The following is a 23,470-nucleotide window of genomic DNA, read 5'->3' as shown; positions in this document are numbered from 1 at the left end:
ATTAGAGCCTGAAGAAAGGCTGAAGGCCATTTAAGATACTATCAAATGATCCACCAGCACAACTTCAGTGACCTGATCTACAGGCACATGCTCACAGATCATAACCTGCTCTTCCACTCGCATATGAGGTAAAGGTGGCAAAGGCAGGAGATCAAACTCCAACCTTCATTTACCAGAAGAATTTCAAGTATCAACAGGCTATGGCTTTCAATCATGACATTTTTAAAATCCAGGACTTGATGCTGTTCTCAGTGGGATCTCCAAGGAGCCTCTGGATATGGTTATATTCCTCTACTCATTAATGGAAAACAACACTGTATGAGACTTTCCCTTCCAAAAGGGCACTGGGAGACCCATGATGGATGCAAATGCTCCATGAACAGAGATGAACTGATGCCCCTCTCCCTCCCTGGCCTGCTGCTGCATCTACTGAATCAATTTAGAATGTCTGAAGGTCTACATTTGGCAAGGGTAAGCCAGGCTTTCTCCATACCCTCTAAATTCTTGTTACATAACTTACTAGGAGATTGCTCTTAATGCTACAGATAACACTGCGGTAGTCCCAGTGTACAAGGCTGCAAGAGAGCACTCTGGCCACAGGCAGAACAAGGACAACCTGCTATATCCCATGTACCGAAGCAGGCAGAGCCCTGGCACTGCCTCTCCAACTTTGCAGCCAGTACAGCATCTTAGTGCAATAGGGTTTGCGATTAGCTGCCCCCACCTCCCAGCAATAAGAGTGAGCTACAGCTGGGTCTCGTCATCATTTCACCTTATTAACAAAGATCAAACAGGCCCAAAATAAAGATCATGCCCTTTGCAACTGAGTACCTAAGTTTTCACTCTGTGCACCATATGCACTCTCTTCACCACAAGCAGCAGAGTTTTGTTTACTCATTTGAAAATATAAGAACAAGCCATCCCAGGGACTGAACCCTATGCAATTAGATGGCCTTGTGTTCACCATGCATGTATTTTTGGTGCATTTAGCATAAATTAAATGAAGGTTGCCTATATGAAGCAGCCTCTTTGCTGTGAGGACAAGTCCACAGATTCAACAGATCAAACAGGTTCAGAAGTTGTAGTTCTCTCTGCCTCACTGATAAATAGACTTTCATAAGCCAGCTTGAACAAAACAGGACAGGCAGGAAGAAAGATCCCATTGCCTCCCTAAAAGCAATCTATTCAAGTGTTTAGATGTCTTGACTGGTCAGAAACTGCCATCATCCCCTAAAGACTTCCCTGCTGCATCGTGGTATTATTTCCTACTCCATCTGCAAGAAAAAGCTGGGGACATGCTCTATGCCTTCTCTCCCTTTCTGTCCTTTTCAAGGATAAATTGTTCCTTGCTGCATACTCACCTCCCTGTTCTATCCTACCCTGCAGGCTACTAGCAGTTTAACTGCAGAAAGCTGATCCCAGTATTCAGCTGCAACTCTTTCTTAAAGGAGGAGCTGCTAGGCTGCTCCAGCTTGGTGTCCGGAAGTTAGCAACACCTACCTTCTTCAGAGAGATTGTTCTCTTTGGTCTCCTGGTCCATCTGACGGCACCACCCTTCTAACCGCTCTGTTTCTGCCTGCAGCAGCTTCAGAAACCAGTACCCATCCCGCCGGCAGGCTCCTGGCTGTGTGGGTTCTGATGGTGAGGTGGAAGAAGTCTCAAGCCAAGGGTCAGGAGGAGGGAGAGAAGAAGGCTCCAGGGCTGGGTCACTGTTATCTCCATAGGAGAGGTTTCTCTTAATCTGTGAGGGTTTGGCTGGTTGCCTGGTACTGGCATCAACACTAACAGAGTTGTGTTGGGGGCACTCAACAAGGCTTCTCTCAGATGATTTACAGCTAGAGTTATTAGGTTCTTGTGTGTCAGAGTCTGTATCCTGTTTGGAGGACATGCTGCGAGAGTGGCTGTTTCTAGAGAGAGCAAAAGCAAACATCAGATGGCAAAACTCAACCTGGTTGGCTTCACATGTTACAATAAAATGCATTTGTTTATGATATCTGCAGCTGAGCCTCATCCCCACAACCTCCCCCTCCTCACACACAAACACACACACCACACATTCAGACAGACAAAATTATAAGGTTGCCTGCTTACTGCAATAGGCCATTCAGACAAGAGGACTGACGCACATCTATAATTACATCTTGGACTCTCCTTTTTTATTATTTTTAAAAGCTTCAAACTCCCATTGATTTGGCTGTTTACAGAACAAGTACTTTTTGCAGTAGGTACGTGCTGTGGAGAAAGAGCACTCAATAGACCCCCCCCCATTCGACACCATTCGTATTGAAACAAAGATGGGGAGAAGAAGGTCTAAGTGTGGGAAGCGCAGTTCAAAAGAAAGGAGTAAGAATTACAAAAGCCTGCGTCTTTCACTTACCGCCACTCGTCCTCTACCTGTACCCCGATGGACTGGAATTTGGTGGCTGGCGGAGGAGGCTCCTCTTTTGCCACTGGCTGAAGGCAGTCAACCTTATTAAACAAAAAAAATACAGACAAAAACATACACAAGAACTTGCTGCTGGAATTCACATTAGTCGACCAGGAGGAGCACTGCACAGACACACAGCATGCTGACGCTACATGCCAACTGAAGGGCAGTTTTAGGAGAGGCACAAGGCTACTGCTCAAGTCAGCCTCTACGTGTGCATCAGAACTGTATTTGGCCTGGCTCCTGCCAGGCATCTGCTCTGAAGACTATCAGGCTCTGCCACCTGCCACTGTTTGCATGGCAGCAACATGCTGGGAAGGGCTGTGTATTCCTGAGGGAGCAGCTGTGTGTGGCATACAACACAGGCAAAGGCTAAGAGCTTCAAGAGAGGGCAGCAATCTGATTAAGATAGACAGACAAAGCCCAGTCTCCTTTCTCTCAGGGACTGACACCTTCCATAGCCCTAGATAAGAGGGTTAAGAGGTTTTAGGAAGGAAATCCAGGCAGTGAGGCAGATGGCTTAGGAACAGTCTTGGGGAAAAAAAGGGGGGGGGGAAGGAAGAGGCCAAGTTAGTCACCTCTGTAATAAGAGTTCTCTTGCCTGCCATTCAGTATGTGTTGTATTCCACTAGTTGTGCAGAGAAGACTTCACTGTAACATGTATCTAACTGGCCAGCTAGCCTTGCTGCAAAGCCAAGGAGAACTTAATACAGAGCTTTATCATCATCAAGGACAGACAATGAGTGCTGGCAGAGCTCCCAGCACATACAACACTCACTACACTCAATTACAGACAAGATGGGAGACTACAGACTGACCCCAGCTTGAAGTGTACAAGCCTAAGGGTGAAAGTTATGAGAACAGGGACAACAGCTGAAAGGGTGTCTGACAGCACTGCATCAGTGCACACACATGGTGGCCACAAAGCACAGATTCTGCATTCAGGCTTGCCAAAGTGCTGAAGTTCCTATTTGCAGGTTGTAACCTGCAGCATTGAATGAGTACTTTGGGACAGAACTGATGCTTACAGTAGTTAGTATCTGAGAAATCTGTCCACACAAGAGGGACAATTGCAGATGACTTAAAAAGTTTGCCAAATAAAGCAAGTATTTACTCTATTCCAACTGCCTCTCATTTGAGTGCATAATCAACAGCTCTTTTGCATTGATTTGCAGAGTTAAAAACTTCCAGCAAGAAAAGCAGCAACCTGTTGGCACAGACAGCCAACACAGGGGAATGGTGGACACCGTGGTAGCACTCCTTCCTGTCTACAGCCTTGTAAGCCATTTCACACTACATACACCCTAAATACATATAGATCTTAAGTAGAAGGGTCTGCCTCAGAAGAAAATTGCCCCTAGAACCATGATGTACAAGGAGCAAGTTGACTTTAAATAATACATAGTAAAGACCACAGTATCAGCACATGAATATCTGCAGCAAAAAGCCTCTTTAAAGAAAGAGGTTCACCCAGTTAACAGGTTTCCAACTGTGTTATGAAATACTTTTTAATTTTGTTCTAAAATAACTTATTCCTTTCTTGTCTGTTATAAGAACATTTTGCTGCATTTCACCTCTGGGTACATGGTAAGTTGGTTCTACAAGCCATTTAATTTCTTTTGGTATTTTGGGTGGGTTCAGATGCACATTTGGCTACACACAATGCACACACTAAATTGATGGGTTAAGGACATTCCTTAGAACATAAAGGAGAACAAACTATTCCATACTTGTATTCCTATAGACGACAGCTTTCTTTTGGGGATGTTCTCCACTTTAGGCTCTTCACTAGTCAGAGTCCCTTTGTCACTTTTCAAAGTTGCATTTTTCTGGGGTAATTCTGGAGTCTCTCTAGCTGGAGCCACAACACTGCCTCTTGTCACGCTGGGTGTCCTGGTACTGTCCAAGCTGTCTGAAGAATTGCTCAGTCCTGACTGGCTGGTCACCTCGCTCTTGTGGTCCTGGCTATCCAGGTAGGTGTCTTGTGCCGATTCAGTGCTGCTCTGCACAGTGACAGAGATGAACGGCTTTGATGTGGTCCGAGGTGGGACAGGAGGTGGAGTCTTTTTATATGCCACTAGGCATGATGAACCTGCAGTAATGGAGGTGGGAAGAACGGAGAATGCAAGAGACAGATTGGAGAGAGTGACAGACACAGTAAAAGAGAAAGAAAAAGCAGGTCAGTTACAACATTCAAGAGACACCCTCCAAGCAGAAGCTTGAGGCAGAAATACAGAAACAGTCTACAGCCAGCAGCTCGCACTGGATAACCCAAATCAAAGCATAAGGGGAAGCGGAAGGCAGAGCCAGAGCTAGCTTGCAACAAAAGTCAAAAGAAATGCTTTGATGTGTGAAAGGTTGGAAATGGAAAGGAGATATAGAAAAGCCTCCCAAGAATGCTACAAGATTTGGCAGGTGCAAGTCTCCAGGTGGGGGGAACTCTGGTTAAAGACTATGTTTTAGGGTCCTAGGACAGCCGAGTATCTCAGCTCTTTGTTCCCATCAGTTGACAAGTTTCAGTGTCTGGACCAGGCTGGTGTTTTTTCCTACAAAAATGGAAAGAAGCCATAAAAACTGTTAGACACTGATGTTAGGAATGTATGTCTGAAGTACTTTAAGAATCTAGCTGCCACATTTCCACTTATATGCCCAGAGATGCCGAGAAGCACTGCAACAGTCTTGCCGAGTGCCTAGGCACCTTCACAGGCAATGGCAAATTCTTTTGCCTGAATGGCAAAGTCTCTTGCAATTTTGACTCAGGAAGCAGGAAACACACTGTATCTAGCACCTCCGTCCACATGTATCTCTACTCAGAAGACAGGATTAGTCAGGTAGGTGAGCTTGTGGGATGCGGTGGGTCTGAAAAGGGCCATGAACATCATCCCTAGGATTTCAGTCCCAAACAGTCCAAATCTAACTGCAACACCCAGCCAGGAAACAGAGTTCCAATCTTGTCACAAGGACAGTTACTAGAAACACCTAAAAAATCCCACTCTACCAAAACTGTTGCCTGAACAGATCACATCATGACAAAACTGTGATCTTTGAACAGACCACATGAGATACACACTTGTGCCTTCCAGGACCCACTAGAATAGAAGCACAAAATCCTAGAACACCAGACGTTGGAAGGGACCTCTGGAGATCACCTCATCTTACCACAGCCCAAAGCAACTTAGATCAGATTGCTCAGGGCTTTATCCAGTTGAGCTCCAAGGATCTGAGGATGGAGACCCCACCACCTCTCTGGACCCATATCCCAGTGTTTGACCACCCTCACTAGGAAGAGATTTTTTTCTCCTACCTGGGTAAAGCCACAAGCCCCAACTTTAATGGCACAGGTATTAAGGCATGAGCAGTACAAGTGTCAGCACACTTTTGCTGGAATTAAACCTTGATTGAACCTTTCCTTTTTAGATATGAAGATCAATTGCCCCAAGACAGGTAAGAAGGACCAGGCCTTTTGCTAGCATAGCTAAGTCCATGTCAAAAGGGAGAGGACAGATGGGAAAGAGGCAGTGTGAGAGGCAAAAAACACTCCCATGGAATTTGTATCCATAACCAATGTGCTGTGACTAGGTACTGAAAGATGAAGGAACATGAAGAGCTGCTAACACAGGACTAAGTCACTTAAACAGAAACTACTGAACCTATGTTTAGGCTGTTAACCAGACTGCCTTTCACAGTATGGATCTGGGCAGGATCTCAGAAAGGCACAAGAGTAATACCAGTTACCTCCTGCCCCACAATATACTAAGTCCAGCACAAACTGAGCAGTGTCATGACTGTCACAGGAGCAGGCGCAATCCCTGACCACTCATCCCAGCCCTTATGCCACCTACTGCTGCATGCTCTGCATGACCGCAAGATCGACTTGCAATGGGGAACTGCCTAGCTGAAAAATAACCAGGACAAGCTACTTTGTTTGGGGACTGTGTTATTTTTCAGCTTGATCAGTTCCTGATGGTATTCATGGTGCTGCCAAAAACAGAGTAAACTGCTTAGGCCAGTCTGAGCCCACAACTGCTGGATGTCCAGCCGGGACAGGAGCACATTATGCAATGTAAAAACCATCCACCATAATTTCCTAAAAGGTCAGATGCAAGTGCTCCAGGTTGTCACGTTTACATGCCCAAACATAGCTATTCAGCCAATATGTTATTCAATCATGTAACTAGAATGCAAGTGGTACTGGAAGCTCACCACTAATGGATGACTAAAAGGCCACCAGCATTTTACTTCCTACTGGTCAGTCCCAAATCATTCCCTTTTCTTTGCGGAGTGGAACCTCATGCATTCAGGCCAGCAGCCTTTGCTGCAGACACTGGAGCAGCACCAGCTCAGAACTGTCTTGCTCCTCTAAGTAATTCAAGATGATCATCAGAGCGCTGCTTCTGGCAGTGGTACCAGATTACACGGTCCCTGACCCTTCTTTGGCAAAAGCATTTGCACAACCACATGCTGAACTGCACCACAGAGTTAACCTGTACCCAAAGCTGCTTTACAGCATCTGGTTCATCATGCAACTGCACAAACTGCCAACACAGCATAAGGCAGGGAACTGCTAAAGCAACACGGTTACTGTGTGACTGCCCAGGTTCCCCGCTGGACATTCCCCAAAGCTTCCCTAGGTGTAGCATAGATGCGGCCAGAGTAAAGCTTGTTACAGATGTTTTGCCTGTCCTGCCCTTCCAGCAGGAGCCTGGGCTACACCTACCCAGTCACAGAACATAGTCTGCTATACTGGTAAAGCATTCCTCATGCAAGTACAGCTAAAACAGTTTTGACCCTTAACAGAGCCCTCCTCTTCCCCCACCAGGTTCTACTGCTAAATAACCTCTCTTGGTGCGTGCTGAAATAACTCAACTGCCATGGACACCTACTTGTCCAGAAAACACCTCTGAAGGCTACTCTGGCAATCGGAAGGAAAAAGAAGATTTCAACCCCAGACACACACTGGAGAAAGCACAAGAGCAATCCAAGTGTTTTGCTTCTCAGCACTCACAGCTGCCTGCTGGAGCGGAGCAGCACAGCAGAGCTGGTGGACACTGCTGGAGCTCCAGCAGGTCAGAGTCCAGCTAGCTACAATGGCAAGAGAGAAGGAAGCCATTGAGCACTCCACAGACAAGGATGAGAAGTGCTCACACGATCATTTTGTCAGTGCTGCCAACAGAAGAGCAGCAACTTAAACAGTCATGTCAGTTCCTGGGCCATGTCTGAAACCTTGTCTGCACAGCTCATACTAACAGAGGTGTGTAGGAGCAACTTGAGCTAAGCAATAGCAGAAGTACCCCTTCATAAGCTATGGCCACACTACCAGAAAGCAGGAAATTCATCCTGCCAAACATTACTGTACCAGGAGGCTATGCTGGCTCTTATCGAGGACAAGCACAAGCCACCCACCCAAATGGGTGGGTGGAGAGAGCCCATTTGTATGACCCTCTGATTAAATACCCTTTTTTACTCTCTTGCATGGCCTCTGGTCTTTCCCATGTAGTAGTGCACAGCCCTGGAGTGCCAGATGTGCCAGGATCTGCTGTGATGTCTCCTGCCACGCCAACAATGAGCCTCTATGACATTGTCCAGGTTGCGGCAGCATGAACAGGAAGAGTTTGTGTTTCACCTCTGCTGGCGTGTTTACAAGCAGCATAGCTCAGGCTTCCCAGCTGCTGTTTATACCCACAGTGCTGTACTGTAATTAGCAAAGTAAATCAACTGCTCTCCTGATATCAAGCACTGCATCTAGGCAAAACAAGAGAAGGGCAGCAGAGTTCTGCTTAAGCAGTCACCATTTCAGCACAGACAGGAAAAGGCAGCAGAATTTCCTGGGGAATCGCAGAATGGTTGAAGTTGGAAGGGACCTCTGGAGACCATCTACTCCAAAACCCCTGCTCAAGCACGGTCACCTACAGCACGTTGCTCAGGACCACATCCAAGCAGGTTTTGAATATCTCCAGAGAAGGAGACTCCACCACCTCTCTGGGCAACCTGTTCCAGTGCTCTCTCACCCTCACAGTGAAGAAGTTTTTCCTCATATTCAGATGGAACTTCCTGTGTTTCAGTTTGTGCCCATTGTCTCTTGTCCTGTCACTGGGCACCACTGAAAAGAGTCTGGCTCCATCCTCTTTACACCCTCCCTTCAGATATTTGTATACATTGACAAGACCACCTCTCAGTCTTCTCTTCTGCAGGCTAAACAGGCCCAGCTCTCTCAGCCTTTCCTCATAGGAGAGAGGCTCCAGTCCCCTAATCATCTTCATAGCCCTCCACTGGACTTGCTCCGGTAGTTCCATGTCTCTCTTGCATTGGGGAGCCCAGACCTGGACACAGGACTCCTGGTGTGGCCTCACCAGGGCTGAGCAGAGGAGGAGGATCACCTCCCTTGACCTGCTGGCAATGCTCTTCCTAATGCAGCCCAGATTACCATTGGCCTTCTTGGCTACAAGGGCACATTGCTGCCTCATGGTCAACCTGGCGTCCACCAGCACTCCCAAGTCCTTCTCTGCAGAGCTGCTGTCCAGCAGGTCAACCCCCAGCCTGTACTGGTGCATGGGGTTATTCCTCCCCAGGTGCAGGACTCTGCACCTTCCCTTTATTGAACTTCATGAGGTTCCTCTCTGCCCACCTCTCCAGCCTGTCCACGTCTCTCTGAATGGCAGCACAGCCCTCTGGGGTATCAGCCACTCCTCCCAGTTTGGTATCATCAGCAAACTTGCTGAGGAGGCACTCTCTCCCTTCATCCAGGTCATTGATGAAGAAGTTGAAGAAGACTGGACCCAGTCCTGACCCCTGGGGGACACCACTAGCTACAGGCCTCCAACTAGACTCTGCACCACTGATCACAACCCTCTGAGCTCTGCCATTCAGTGAAGATCAGTGGTGTTTGGGGTCACAAAGCTAAACTCCAGATTTAGTCTTCCACCTACCAACAGGCAGTAAGAATATGGTTTGTGGTGCCTTATAAAGGGGGAAGTTGCAGCTTCCCCTCTTGTCGTGTTCCCAGCAATCCCTTCATTACATCCTGCTCAGCTGAAGGCCAACAAGGATTTTGCTAAAAGGGAATCCCATAGTACCAGCAGCTGAGTGCCTCCCTTAACATAAGCGTGGGGAACTATATGAGCTATAAAAACAAGGCTATGGCTCCAACAACTAATACAGATGAGGAACACAAAAAGATCAGGAGCCTTGAACAACTGAGGATGCTTAAGAGACTAGTGCAATTAAAAATTACCCCCTCTCAAGCCTTCTGTGACCATAAAACAGGGACTTTGATTGTGCAGCAGACCCAGAAACCACACTTTACCTAAAATGGGCTTAGAAAGCCAAAGTCAGAGTAAACCCATCTAGAACATAATCTGCCCTTCTCCCTCAACACACAAACCTGAATTAAATTTCAGAGGCTTTTTTTAGCATCTGCGGGAAGAGGCAAGCAACTGAAAGAAGCTAAGAGCATCCCAATGTTTTCGCAGGTGCAACGTGCTACTGGAACAACCAAGCAAGCAGCACCCCTGATGGCCCATCAGTGGGTCATCTCATTCTGCTATTTGTCCCTTAGATGCAGCACCATCAGCTGAATTTGCTTGTGAACATCAGCCAACGCTCCAAGAAGGTGCTGAAGAGAATGTGGAAGCATTGCTTAAGCTTCCAGTTCTGCAGCAGGCTCTTCCTGTTCAAAGGACCTGCAGTGGCTGTGCTCCCAAGGCTTATTTAAGCAAGTCCTTAGAAATCACAATTGCGCTGTGGATGATTGACTTTGAGGGGGGGGGCACTGACTTTATAGCTTTCCTTGCATATTTTTAGAAAGCAACACATTTCAGAACAGCACCTTTCACATGACTTCACCTACTGCTTTCTGGAGCTTGGGCAAAATTCACTGACTCAGCCTCCTGCAGAAGAGCTGTTATTTTCAGAGTCTTAGGCTGGAGAGACTTCCTGACCCCCAAACCTGTTGGGCATATTCTCTGTGCTTCTCTCCCTCTCCTTCCGGAGAACCAGGCAATTGCTTCTTGAAAGACTAAAGTGTAGGAGTCATAAAAGAAAATTAAATACAGTACTACTTTAAGAGGCCCCTGGTCAAACACCACCAGGCTGTGCTCACCTGCTCAGTACCTGGCAGACCAGCAAAGGTATTTGGTTTCCAATTTAAGTATCATAATTGCTGTCAAGTGTACATCTGGCATGAAGTGCAGTTAGTTATTTTGTTGTTACTGCTGATTCAATACAGCCTGGTGGTATTTTTAATCATGCCCAGCGATTTCAAGGATCTGTTCAAGTCATCCTCATTTTTAAATTCAAATAATCCTCATTTTTAAATTCTGTCAAAAGCCCCAAATTATAAGTCAGACTTCCCTCAAACATATCAGCAGGGCTCAAATTGCTATTGCTTTCTTGCTCTACGCAGCCCTTCTCCATTAGGGCATCTGACAGAATAATCATGTTTCCTTGTGCATAAAGCAATATATTCTGAAATAGTCCTTCCTACTACAAGATAAGATCATTTGTCTCTTAAATGAAACACTCCAATGATCTTCCAGCAAACTAGAATAGCCACCAGTTGCATTATCCCTTCAGAGACTTTGGGCATGTGCCTTTGGACTTGTGTTTCCAACAAGGTCTCAGACTAAAGGAGTTACATTTAGAAATAGTTTTTAAATGGGAAATGAAATTGGAATAGCCACATTCCAGTTTGACTTCTGATTTTCCATGAACTTACAGAACACTTCAAGGTTGAGACTGCAATGAACTATGGGATGTTTTATTTGTAGAGAGTTTAAGTAAAAGTGATTCCTAGCAGCCACTGAAGACAGGTCGTTATTTTTTATTGTGTGGTTCACAGCAACTTCCTCAGACCTTATTTTTATTTTCAAAATGAGTGTTTCTAGCCTTTATGACCATGGAGGTTAACAGCACTCAGGCCTACTTGAATCTGTATATGGCCTGTATAAAAGCTGTTTCAGTATTCTGTAGTTTGAGGGTCAAGATTCCTGTATCAGTTAAAGGCACAGGAGAGAAGTCTTACCTACATTTTATTACTGAACAGGAAAACATTTCCATCTAGATACAAGGGGGATCTTTGCATGAAGAATAAGAGGCACTGCTACTACAAGCAAGTTTGAACTTCTGGTGCCCTCTCAGCTGCAAGAAGGGTTCAGTATCACAGTGCATACACTTAACACCTCCAAACATTATTTTCATAGCACAGAGGAACTTGTCAGTGGAGGGCAGCAAGTACAACAGCACAGCTGGAGAGAGCAAGCAGAGAGATCCTGGTTAAAAACTGCACAAGCCTCAGGTTTAGCTGCAAGCTCAAAAGCATTCATGCCAAACCAAACAGACTTCTCTAGAGCAATTAAGTTCCCATAACAAGCTACCTTAGAGCTTCTTGGATGGGGAAGGCAAGGGGATTTAGCTCAATTAGTGGAGAGACCCAGAAAAACATGCTCAAACCATCTCATGCTCCGAAGGAATGGCTACTTTTAGAGGGCAGGAGAAGAATTTAAAGATGTCATACACTAGTTAAACAAAACCACACTCCTGGAAAGCAAAGCTAAATGACTGAGTTCATTTAAAGACAGTTTACTGAAGTACTATAAATACCTACTCCCTCAGTGTTTTCCATTTGTAAATCTTAGCAATGGTTATCTTTGGAGAGCAAGGAAAAAAAATCCTAACTCTCTTATCCACACTACACAGAGGAAAATAGAAGCCTGACAGGGAAGTAAGATGTTCATGGTCAATAAGCCAGCAGGAGAGTCAGAGAGGGATTCTGGAGCTCTCTTGCAGTCTACCTACACTCCAGTGAAGTACAGCCTAAATCCCCATTAATGGATACATCCATGAGCTGTATCACTGGTGAGAAGCTTACCCACATTTCAATCAATGAAACTGTATGCTGTTTCCATGGAAACAGAACATGCTTGTAGTGACCTACAGAGTGATCAGCCCTGCAAGGCTTATCTGAAACCCTTCACTGACACTCAAGAGCAACATCTTTATCTAACCAGCTTGCAACAGCCCTCAGCTTTTGCTTACTGTAACTGCTGTTTCCTTCTAATTTCATAGAGATGATACACAAATCTGACTGTGCTTTTAAGTCAAATTACAGAGTACACTCCAGGTAATGCTTGTTACCAATTAGCCTCCCAGAGAGCTCAAGGGAAGAGTACATGCACAGCTGAAGCTTGGGAGAAAGCACTACCACTTCTGCCCAGACTCACACTATGGTCCTTGCTTAATCCAGACAACCCAGCACAGTTTTGGAGGACCTCACTGGAGAAATTCAAGCTTATGTTGCCCTCACATTGCCTTATTCCTTGGTCATAGCACAGTTCAGCAGCTAGAGCGAGAAGCCCAGCAGCCTGCCTGCATACTGCTAGTCACAGCCAGGACAAGGAGGTTGCTGCCTCATGACTGTCTGTGACCTGTGGTGCAAGTTGCTTCTTCTGCCACCTATACAATTAGCTGAGACAGAGTTGTCTCAAGGACAGATAAAAATGAGGTCCTGGGCTGGTGCTTTCTGCCCCTCATCCCTCTATACAGGCAATGGGACATTATGCCCTCACAAGCCTAGCCTCAAAAGCTAAACACCGGTATGTCAGTATGGGAGCATAACCAGAACCAACAAGGAAGCGAGGTGGGTCTGCAGCTGAGATCAAGGAGAGATGAGGGGGAAACAGTCTTGTCTCTCCCACCCCACCTCTCTGCTGACACAAGTTGGAGGCGACTCCCTGAAAAAACACAGCAAGCAGCAGCCTTTACTAATAGCAGCTTTGGAAGACAAGATGACCTTGCTTAGAACGGTACCTAAGTCACTTTTCCTGATCCAAACAGCTATAGCAAGTGGCTATTTCCACTTTAAATGAACATCATTATGCTTATTTCAAAGGTGTGTTACATTAGAAAGGGAGGTTCCCTATTAGTAATAAGTGACATTCTTCCCACACAGGCACACTAGTTTCCTCTGGGAGCACCCACAAGTCATATCAGAATACAGGTCAAGCTGGTAGGCAATCTCCCTGTTACTAGGGCCTGTATCAGGTTTCTAGAGTATATTTCAGCTACCTTGCCTTTCTTTGCAGAGAGAGGAAGAGAAATTATTTCTTTGCTTTAAGGCAAGAGAAACACCTACATCCTCACAACCCACATATGAAAAGACAGCCAGAGAAGTCAATACAGCAAAGCCTCAGTTGCCTCCTCCTCACCATTATAAGAGGCAAGGGCTTCCATGTTTTAGAAGGCTACAGCATTAAACACAAGAGCTGCAACATGCAACTAGGACTTGGCTTATCAGATGGGAAACCACTTGCAAGTGCTGGTCAAAAAAGCACAGAGGTGTGTTACAAATCTGTGTTACAGATCTGTGTTGCCTGCTCCTCCTTGTTCAGGTTTAGTTCCTACTTTGCTCACAGCACTCCCACAGATCTTTAAGGCTACACTAGCTGGATAACGTTTCTGGCCTATTTATTCATTTGTTTCCTGTTATTAACAAACAAGGGACTGCCCTGCATTTGCCTGACCAGTGCCAAGTACAGTAAGCTCCTGGATATCACTGAAACGGAAGAACTGGACATATCTGCAGAAAAGAGACCTCAAACTCAAAGGAACACCTTTCAAATGCCACAACCAAGATGAGAGCTTTTTCTCCCATCAACAAACACAGAAGCAAAGGGCTTTCCCTGAATACCAGCAGTTTATTTTTAGACTAACAGATACAGCTTTCATCCAGAAATGCACCAGAAAATACTTTACAGAACAATTTGTATTCTGTGTTTATCCATGACCAAAATGCCTTTAGGGTGAATGGCAGCATTAGTTAACAGCAGACGGCAACTACCCTGGACGGACTGGGAACTACATAGGGTATGTCAACTAAAGGAGGGCAGGCAGGAGGAAAGGGTGGGAACAACATCATTCTGTTTCTCAGGACTGCACAGGATTTTTAACTGCATTTCCGATTAGATACCCAGACCTTTTTGTGTGGGGGGCGGGGGGGGAAGAGGGGGGACAGCACATGGGGAAGTGGGGGGAAACACAGAAATGTTTAAGCAGTGAATGAAAGACTAAGAGGGCTCTGTTCTCTTTATGTGAGGGGCCTTTTCAACAGAGTTTTGAGATGTACCTTCTCCACTTGAATATTGCTAAAAATTCAAAATAGGAACAATAAGCACTTATCCTGGGGCATGGGGGACCTTCCCTTCCCCCTCCCCCCCAAAAAAAACCCCAAACAAACAAGAAGCAACTTGCAAGAGGTCACAAATTTAAGAGAGGCATGAAGCATCAAATTACATCACCCAAGAAAGCTGGGATTTTAAAAAGTGGTCTCTTAACCAAATTGGTCAGAATCCCAACAGTCTATTTCCTTTCAGCATGCATCAGTGGTTGCTATAGCAGAGTTAAAGTCACACATGCTACATAGAACACCAGCCAGACACTCCTAAACCCATCTGCAGTAACTATTACAGGGGCTTTTATTTGTATTAAAAGTGACATTGTAATTTCTCCACACCCTCGCCAAAGTAATTTTCAGTACAGGCTTAAGGCAAGTCACAGCAGTGATACACAACTCCACCCTGCTCCACAGATAGACAGCTTGCTGGATATGGATCTTCATTTTGGGATTCAGGCAGGTCTCCAATTCAGCTAGCACTGGGCCTTAGTGTATGTGAGCATTTTTTCCTCTCAAGCTGTGAATAAGCGCCAAGATTTCACCAAGATGTGAAACGCCCACAATCCTTCCTCTAGGAATCACTGGGAGAAAAGCAGTATCATGAGTGTGATTCTAGAAGGAAAAGCAGTATTCCAACTTTGACACAGTTTGAGTGTCTGTTCCCAAAGGGACAGGGCCCCTTGCATCTCAGCTGTTAGCTCATTGCTCATTTAGCACACATGTTCTTCACCAGAGGAGTGACAGGAATAAGCAACCATATTTTGGTGTGCCATTGATCCACACAAGGAGTCAGGCAGTGCTTATTCTCCCTGAACATCCCTAAAGAAGGCTAAAGCTTAATAAGCCAAGAGATGTGAAGAAAACCACCTACAGGGAACACAAGCTCCTAGAGCTGTCTGCTCACCATCTACACTTCTGCAGTATCTACCAAGATCAGTATCTTAGGCCAGGGCCATGCTCCAGGAGTTTAGTCAACATAGCAGGAGTCACCAACGTGTATCAGTGCACTCTTGGGCGGATGCACACAGATTACCAAGTGCTTCTGCCTGCCATCTTGTTTTACACAGGTTGGGTTGTGATGGAGACACCAGCTGATTCTTTTAGACATTGTATATCATCTTGACACCAGTGGGCTTTGTTGACATTGCCAAGTCAGCACAGCTAGGGCTGCAGAGCCTCCAAACCAGATAAGTCCCCCTCCACAAAGGTATACAAGCAGTCTTAGACTGCCTCCTCCCCATTGACCACAGCACAACTGTTTCAGAGCCAAATCCCCTGCTATGCAGGACCCCTAAAGCAGAGCAGACACAGCAACAACCGTCAAAGTGACAGTGTAATCCTAGGCCTACAGCAGTTTGGGGGGTGCGGGGGGGGCTGACAAAGGGAGGAGAAATTTGCAGTGACAGAAATTCAGCTTCACTCAAAACCCACATTCAGATATGCCATTTTTCTCATTTACTTTTGTCCAGGGGAATGCAGAACCGGCAGGAGAGCCAACACAAGTGGAGACATTGATGGCGATGAGAACCCTTTACATACCAGGCTGACAGTAGTCCTTTAAAAGCAGCGCCATTAACATGGCAGGATTCATTGCATCATTCAGGAGACCAGCAGCCTGTTTACTACAAGGCTGCACAGCCAGCTTCCCCAGGCCCCCTCCTTGCCTCTTGCCTACATCCTAATGGGATCCTTTCATTCAGAGCAGCAACATGCTGGCTCTGACCCAGACATGAATCATCACAGGCACAGGGGGAGGAAGTGACTCCTTTGGCTGTCTTAGCAGCAAGGCTCCCAAGGAAAGGGGGTGGCTGGGGAGGAGTCTGAAGCATTTCTGTGCATCCAGCAATATTCACAGGGAACCCACATTGCCACTTTTCCTGCCTCTGGATGAGACAGGAAAGCCCTGCAGATAACTGCAGCTCATCCTCTCCAGAAAGAGTAACCAGTAAGGGGCTGAGCTCTGAACCATTTGTGCTATGGAGACAAAAGATTTCTGCAGAAGAGATATGCCTGCCCATCAGACAGTTGCCAGACAGGACAGGCCATATAGCCTTCACTGCAGCCTGTACCAGATCTCACTGGTGAGATGACACTTGGATGACAGATGGGAGCACACGCTGCCTTGCAGAGCCCACCAAGGAGCACTGCCAGCTGCAGGGCCACTGCCTCCCCCCTCAGACACAGCCAGCCAGAGACTGCAGAGCAGCTCAGGACACCACCAGCTCGCAGAGCCCAGGAGATATGCGGATCACTTCGCTAGGTCCTGGGGACCACAGCTTAGTGACCACCCTTATCAGCCAAAAGCTCCTCAGACAGTGAAATAAGCTACACTGCAAAAGGTGCTGACACAACAGGAAGTGTGCGCTCAAGGTAGCGTTAACACTACCAACACTAACAGCCAAGAGATTAGAAAGACTGAGCTCCTAGCAGGAGAGGAGAGAGAGGAAAGTGATTGAAGACATGCATCCAGAGATTTGCATTCCACAGAGTATTTCCAGAAATAGTACTTACTGCAGGTCCCATTCCTCCTTGCTTTTAAATACATTCTGTGGTGGTCTAGAAATAAGTATTTCTTCACCAAGAAGCCAGTGAGTCTCCTACTGTGCACTGAAGCTTATCTGAGCCAATTTTGGATCAACAGCCTTGAATCTCAATATCAGAAAGACCTTGTGAAGGGCAAGGACTGTGCAGGACCTCTGAGACCACTGCTAATAGAGGCAGCAAAGGGAGCACTGGTCTGCAGTATAGTTGCCATACAGCATACTGATTAGTCCGATTACTGATTATGAACCAGATGTGAATTGGCCTGTGCCACTACACTGCAGGCTGCTTCCCTTCTCCCTTTCCCACCAGATGTTAACCAAGTTCCCTCAGGTTACCTTGCTGCTGGCCAGAAACCACTGCTGCTTCCCCAGCATTAGCTGTTATGCAGAGTGCCAAGCTACATTGTTCAGAGCTAGGCAATTTAAAGGAAGGTTACCTTTTGCCCCTGCCCAGCCTTCCAAGTATCTGCATCCTCTTGGTTGTGCAGACCAAAAGCAGAAGTTTTCCTCATCACAGACACTATTCTAAAATAAAGAACGAGTGAGAATCCTCAATTTATCCACTAGTATAGCCAAAGACTAAGTGCATTGAGGGTATTAGCATGAATCTTCAAAGTGTTTAAGAAAGATAGTTTAATCAGACAAGTCTTATTAATTTTTCTCCAAGCTATCAGTTTTAAGAATATCCTGCAGAAGTAAGTTCCATAAGCTAATTATGCTTCATATGAAATATTCTTTCCATTTACTGTCACCTCCCTTTCCACAGCACCATACTAATTTTCAGGATTGAATATGTAGATGGCTTTAGCCAGCTTCCATTTCACTATGGAAATCTAGATAATCTTAACATAACTCCTTGGAACATCACATCCAGTCAAAAAAGCACATGGCTAAAAACCAATGCAGGACTACTTGGTAAACCAAGTCTGTTCTTGACTGCGTCACCGCTCGACAGATCAAATTTATTATTTTAGGATTTGCTAACCTCTAAAGGACAAAATCCAGGCCATCCCTCAGGATTTGTTCATGTGTCAAAGAAGCTTTATTGCAAGCTTTCAAGGTACAGGCAACAAGCTGCATATTGAACACAAAATACGTGCAATAACCCAACTGCTTGCCCTCTAAGAAAGTAGAATTTGTCTATTTAACATGTTATAAGTAGCAAAGTTATTCTGCAATACCTTCCATCTCACCAACTGTATTCTAAGCCCACCTATAACCTACCTTGCTTTTCTTTCCAGGGCCTTCCCCAGAATAGAGGAATCACACCTAAAGCTTTTGGGTAACCAAGCAGGTTGACACTAGTTTGTCTGTGGAGTCTGGGGAACAGTGGGAGGATTTTGCAAAACTGCACAATTGCTGAGGCAATATTGGCTTGGTTCCACCAACAGAGGAAGTCTTGGAAGCAGTGTAGCTGGGTTACCATTATTTTAAGTGTACCATTTAAACACTATTCATAAAAGAGCTAGCCAAGAGGGTGCTGAAAATACTGATGGCAGCCAGCAGCCTGTCAACACAGACTCCGTGATACAGGAACAGAACTGCACTGGTGTCAGCAATAGCAGAATTCTTGTTAACATTCCCCTTAGTAAAAATGGGGTTTCTAGGGAATTGCTTCATTTCAAGGAACAGAAGTGGCTAGCAATTCTCCAGCCTACCTTGAATAGAAGAGCTAGCTTTAGTCATCTTTCCTGCAGAAAAACAAGGCAGGAGAAAAGAAATTCCTCTCTCACTTTATTCACCCCCCAGATTCATTGCACCATTGTGTTATTGCATCCCAAACAGGGAATTGCTGGTATCTGGAATTCTCATTTGCTCAGAGGACAAGATTCCAGCTGTTCTAAGCAAGGGGAAACATTCACAGTTATGCCACCAGGAGCAGCAGTGATGCTTTTGCCAGAACATTATGAAAAACCCTCCCCACACCCAGACAACTAAAAGTTCTTTGTAAGCTAAAAACCAAACCACACCCTGTACCCACAGGGCTACATAAAAAACATGTGTCAGCAGACAAGACAATGCAATGGAGCCTCTGTGCAAGCAAGAAGGGGAAAGGCATCAGGCTGAATATACTTCTCTCCTCTCTGCACTTAGCTACCCTATGAAAATTCTAAGCATCAGTCAAGACAGTTTCTTCCACTGGACATTTGCTGTCAGGCAGCCAACACCAAAGATCTACATCTTCAAAGCCACTATCATCGAGAGGTTTTAACATGTAGCTTCAATTGAAGCTATTTCCACCCTCAAATATATACAAATCAAGATGTGGCAATATTATGCTAATACTGAAGAATCAAAGTCAAAATTGCTGGGAAACTTCTGTTTGCTGAGGCATAGTACAATTTTGCATGTTAAAGAAAACTATTCCATATTCTAGTTTGCAATCCAACATGGCATTAGTTCTAAGATTAAAAAAGTCTCATGAGTAAACACAAAAAAGGCAGGTTCTATTCTCAAGCAGGTTCTATTCTCAAGTTGCTCCCTCTCTTAATTAGCATTAAATTTGACAGTGGTTAGCTGTTCCAAACAGAGCAGGCAATGCTGCAAACCTCTCATAGAATCTGAAGAGGCAATACAACTCCTTACAGTCAGAACAGGCAATTAGGCAAATATCCCAATCTAACCCCTTTGGGTAACGCATTAGAAAGCTTTTGAAAGCACAGCTGTTACCATTGCTTGAATTTCTGAATGCTGCTATATGAACTAACCTTACATATACAGCAAGCTGACTTCATTTGTAATATCCCTTCCTTCCTAATAGTTAGGGACAAAGGAGGGGCCTAGAGAAACTGTAGCATACATTTTGATAACTTTATGCTGTTCTCCCAGAGGTCTAGAGTCCCCAGCTTTGACTTCTAAAGAATTTCAAATATCACAAACGCTTCTAGAACAGTGGTCCTTTCTTCCACCCTCCCAAAGGAAGGTGCATCCAGAGTATACTAAGCACTTTCTGGAATACTTCATTTTGGGGAATGAAGGAGTCAATTTAACAAAGAGTCTGTGTAGGCCCAAGCTCACAAGTGAAAGATAACAAATCCCAGGCATGAATTGAGAGTCTTCTCCAAGCACATCTGAGGCTCTAGTATCTGTGACCTAAATAGCTTCAAGACAGAGATGAGTCTTCCTCTTCACAGCTTAGTCTGCTTTTATTAGATGTCCCCAAAATGCCAGTTACTGGTTCACAATTTAAAGAGTCCCTGTAACTTCTGAAGCTGAAGACACAGAACCCCACTTCTCTGCCACAAATAAGGGTAGCTGAGGAAGATCTGGATTCATGCAAGCAGTACCTGTTTACACACACCCCTGTTAACCTGGTCCTCCAGCTTGCAGAACCTGCTGTAAAGGTACTTTGAAGAACTAGGACTAGTAAATACAAGAGGGACACCAGGGAGAGACTAATGAGTCCTACCCCATCAATTTAACAGATAGTTACTAGGCAACAAAACTAGAAGAGGCTTTCTTGTTAAGCTGCTTCTCATGCTATTTTCTGTCTGTCATGGCATTCTCAGGACCTGCTCTTCTCTTTTGCAGTCTTGAAGTTGGTATTTGACATGTTGACTTCCTGGCCTTCCAAGGAGTATTAACAATAAATCCCAGTCTCCAGCAGAAATATTAAAATTCACTGGAGCATCACATGCTGCTTCCAGGAACCTGTTCATTTCTGCAGAACAGACTGCTCTATTTTTCTACCCTGAAAGCCACGTGCTGGAAACCTTCTGGGCCTCTTTTCCCATCTTGCTTGTATTTATTCCACTTGCCAAATCACTGCTGTCCCTCAGCTCCTTTGAGCTTACCAGTTGCATAGATTCAACTATAAAGAGCATCCAAATCAGACTCATAGGAATCCCAGGGGTGTCCTGCAGGATATGCTACAAATTTGCTCCCAGGACTGCATCTGTAAACACTAAATACCAACAAGCAGATGGATCAGAACTTCCAAGGTAGTCACTTTTGTTTTTCCTGATCTGTTCCATAGCACTAAGTGGAGGAAGTTAGTCTGATTAGGTGGGAAGGAGGTAACAAACATTGAGTTATCATGACTTGAGGAAGGTAGCAAGAATGATCTTGAGTCAGACTGTTTCAAAGTTATGCCAGCAAAATACAGTTTGCCAGAGGTGTTCTCAGAATAAGCTACTCCCCACTCAAGCACAGCTCTCTGACCTGGAAGAAAACTGTTCACTTAATCTCCCAGGGCTGGACAAGCCTTCAGGAAAGGCTACTAAAAGACCCCCTTCCTCCCAAGCTACTCTTTAATCCAAAGGGTTGTAAACACATGTCATCAGCAGGCTTCTCCCACGGCTACTTGTTTAGAAGCAAAGAAAGGCCTCCAGACAGGCCTACCCATAATAGTGCCTTCTCCTACTAGTCTTTAGCTTCTCCTTCTAGCATGTACAACAGTTTCACAGGGTGGTCTCTGACATCTACTTTCACAACAGGCAACACAGATCAGTAGGGTTTTTTTAATTGCAAAGCCCCTGCTCCAATCAAGAACATAAGCCTTTTGTCAGTTCTAAAGTAAGCCTAAACACAGTAACAAAAGTGGTTCCACAGCAAAATGCAGGATCTGCCAGACTTAGTTTGACACAAGTCAAATATCAAAGCCAAAGTAAAAGCTACAGTGAGAACAACCCAGTTGCTCAGATCAGTCACAAGTCTGAAGCTCTGCAAGGAAAGGGATGGGGCTTTTTGCTAGTGATCTTCAGAGCTGCAATCCTATGTTGCCAATTCTTTGAAGAACAAGATCAGAGATTTCAGCAACCAGGTGTTGGGACTGTTGCTCAACATGTCACTGCCTGTCTCTTCCCAGTCCCTCTCACCCCCTATCCAAACTGGGCAGGGGAGACCAGCTGGAATTTTCCAAATAGCTCCTGGGTGTTAGGAGTTGAACTTGCAGAAGTGTTTGGTAATGGCCTAACCTTGCTCCCACACAGACACTAAGAGGAACATGCTTTGGCCAGCACTTCGCACTTTGGGAAATACCCACCTCTGAATTTCTTTGAAAATCTCAGCCAAACCAGACAATTTGAAGATCGCCCAAGACTGAAGGTATTTTTCCACTTGGCCATTTCTCCATACTTTGCCAGGGAACAATTGCTGGCTTGGAGAGAATCACTACTTTCAAGCAGCCACTCCTCTTCATGCCAGTTGTCCAACACCAAGACTGATTTTAGGATAAAATTCAGAGTAACAGAAGTTTACTGTTCCAAATAAAATGCCAATCTTTTGATGCAGTACTTCCCAGGGCAGCAATCAACCCAGGCTTTGCTTTCTTTACCTCGAAGGGATATAGCTATACTAGTTACTATGAAGTAAGTTCCAATACCAGTTTGCATCATATCAGCTATTCTGAGGTTACTCCAGCAAGTGCTTTCACCTTAAGTGTCCTTGCAAAACAGAAACACTATGCAGAAGTGATCAAACCTTAATCATGTAGCCACAGACCTAGAGCAGTGTGCTTTAAGTTGTGGGGCACAATAAGCTATGGGACACAAAAGAATCCAAGCACAGGCTTCCAGTACATACATACTTCGGTGGTTTCCTGTCCTAGTTAGTACAGTATTCGTGACATCATCCATAAGGGGAAGAGTGCAGTTGATTTGCTCAGGGTCATTCCAGATATCTGCAATATCAGACTAGAGACACAAACCAATCCAATCATGCATCTTGCATCCTTCCTATAAAGCACTTTCAAGAAAACGTTTAAGTTGTTTAAGTACCAGAACCACACTCACAGAGGAAAATGTACCAGTCAAGCCTCTTGGATCTATGCCATGCCAGAAGAGTTGACAGATTTACTAGATACTGATTAAAGATGCTTCATAATAAAAAGCAGCTAAACACCACACAACTCCATCCCTCAGGAAAAGAAAGCTGTTCTGAAGTCTCAGACAACGTTTATCTAAAAGTCAGTGAGAAAGGAATGACTCTACCAGAAGTCTCCTCCACATGGCTCGCATCTGTCAGGCAAAAGAAACAGCACGAACTTATTGTCCATAAGCAAATGATAATGAAAGACGAGTGCCATCAAGAAGCGGAAAAAGGGAAATGCTGAAAACTACTCTTATTACAGCACAGGTGAATGGAGAGCTGGAGCATGCACTGCAGAATTTATTTTTCTCTTCAATATATCTAAAAGAAACCACTGCATGCTTTCAGCTCTGTCACTGTACTGCAGCCTGTGAAAAACATCCTTTACCCACTGAGTCTTTCAGAGACCAAAACAAACCAAACATACTTTTGAAGATAAATTAATAGTCCTATGACAAGTGAAGAGGCAGGAAACCTCAAATAAATGCCTTTAATTTTGAGTGACTAATTTCTATTGCCTTCTGA

At 45.1% G+C, this 23,470-nt stretch overlaps 1 protein-coding gene across 1 annotated transcript in view; it reads right to left on the bottom strand.

Annotated features, from left to right (window-relative positions):
- The window catches only part of DLGAP4 (DLG associated protein 4), a 75,497-nt gene that overhangs the window by 3,986 nt on the left and 48,041 nt on the right, over window positions 1–23,470 (bottom strand). Inside the window, exons 7-9 of the mRNA XM_013961540.2 lie at window positions 4,159–4,520; window positions 2,378–2,469; window positions 1,501–1,907 (exon numbers count right to left, since the gene is read on the bottom strand). Coding sequence (XP_013816994.1) covers window positions 1,501–1,907; window positions 2,378–2,469; window positions 4,159–4,520 — 861 coding nt within the window. The remainder of the gene's footprint in view (window positions 1–1,500; window positions 1,908–2,377; window positions 2,470–4,158; window positions 4,521–23,470) is intronic.

Source organism: Apteryx mantelli, chromosome 18 (assembly GCF_036417845.1).
Source record: "Apteryx mantelli isolate bAptMan1 chromosome 18, bAptMan1.hap1, whole genome shotgun sequence".
Lineage (NCBI taxonomy): Eukaryota > Metazoa > Chordata > Aves > Apterygiformes > Apterygidae > Apteryx > Apteryx mantelli.
This window is presented reverse-complemented; position numbering and strand designations above follow the sequence as displayed.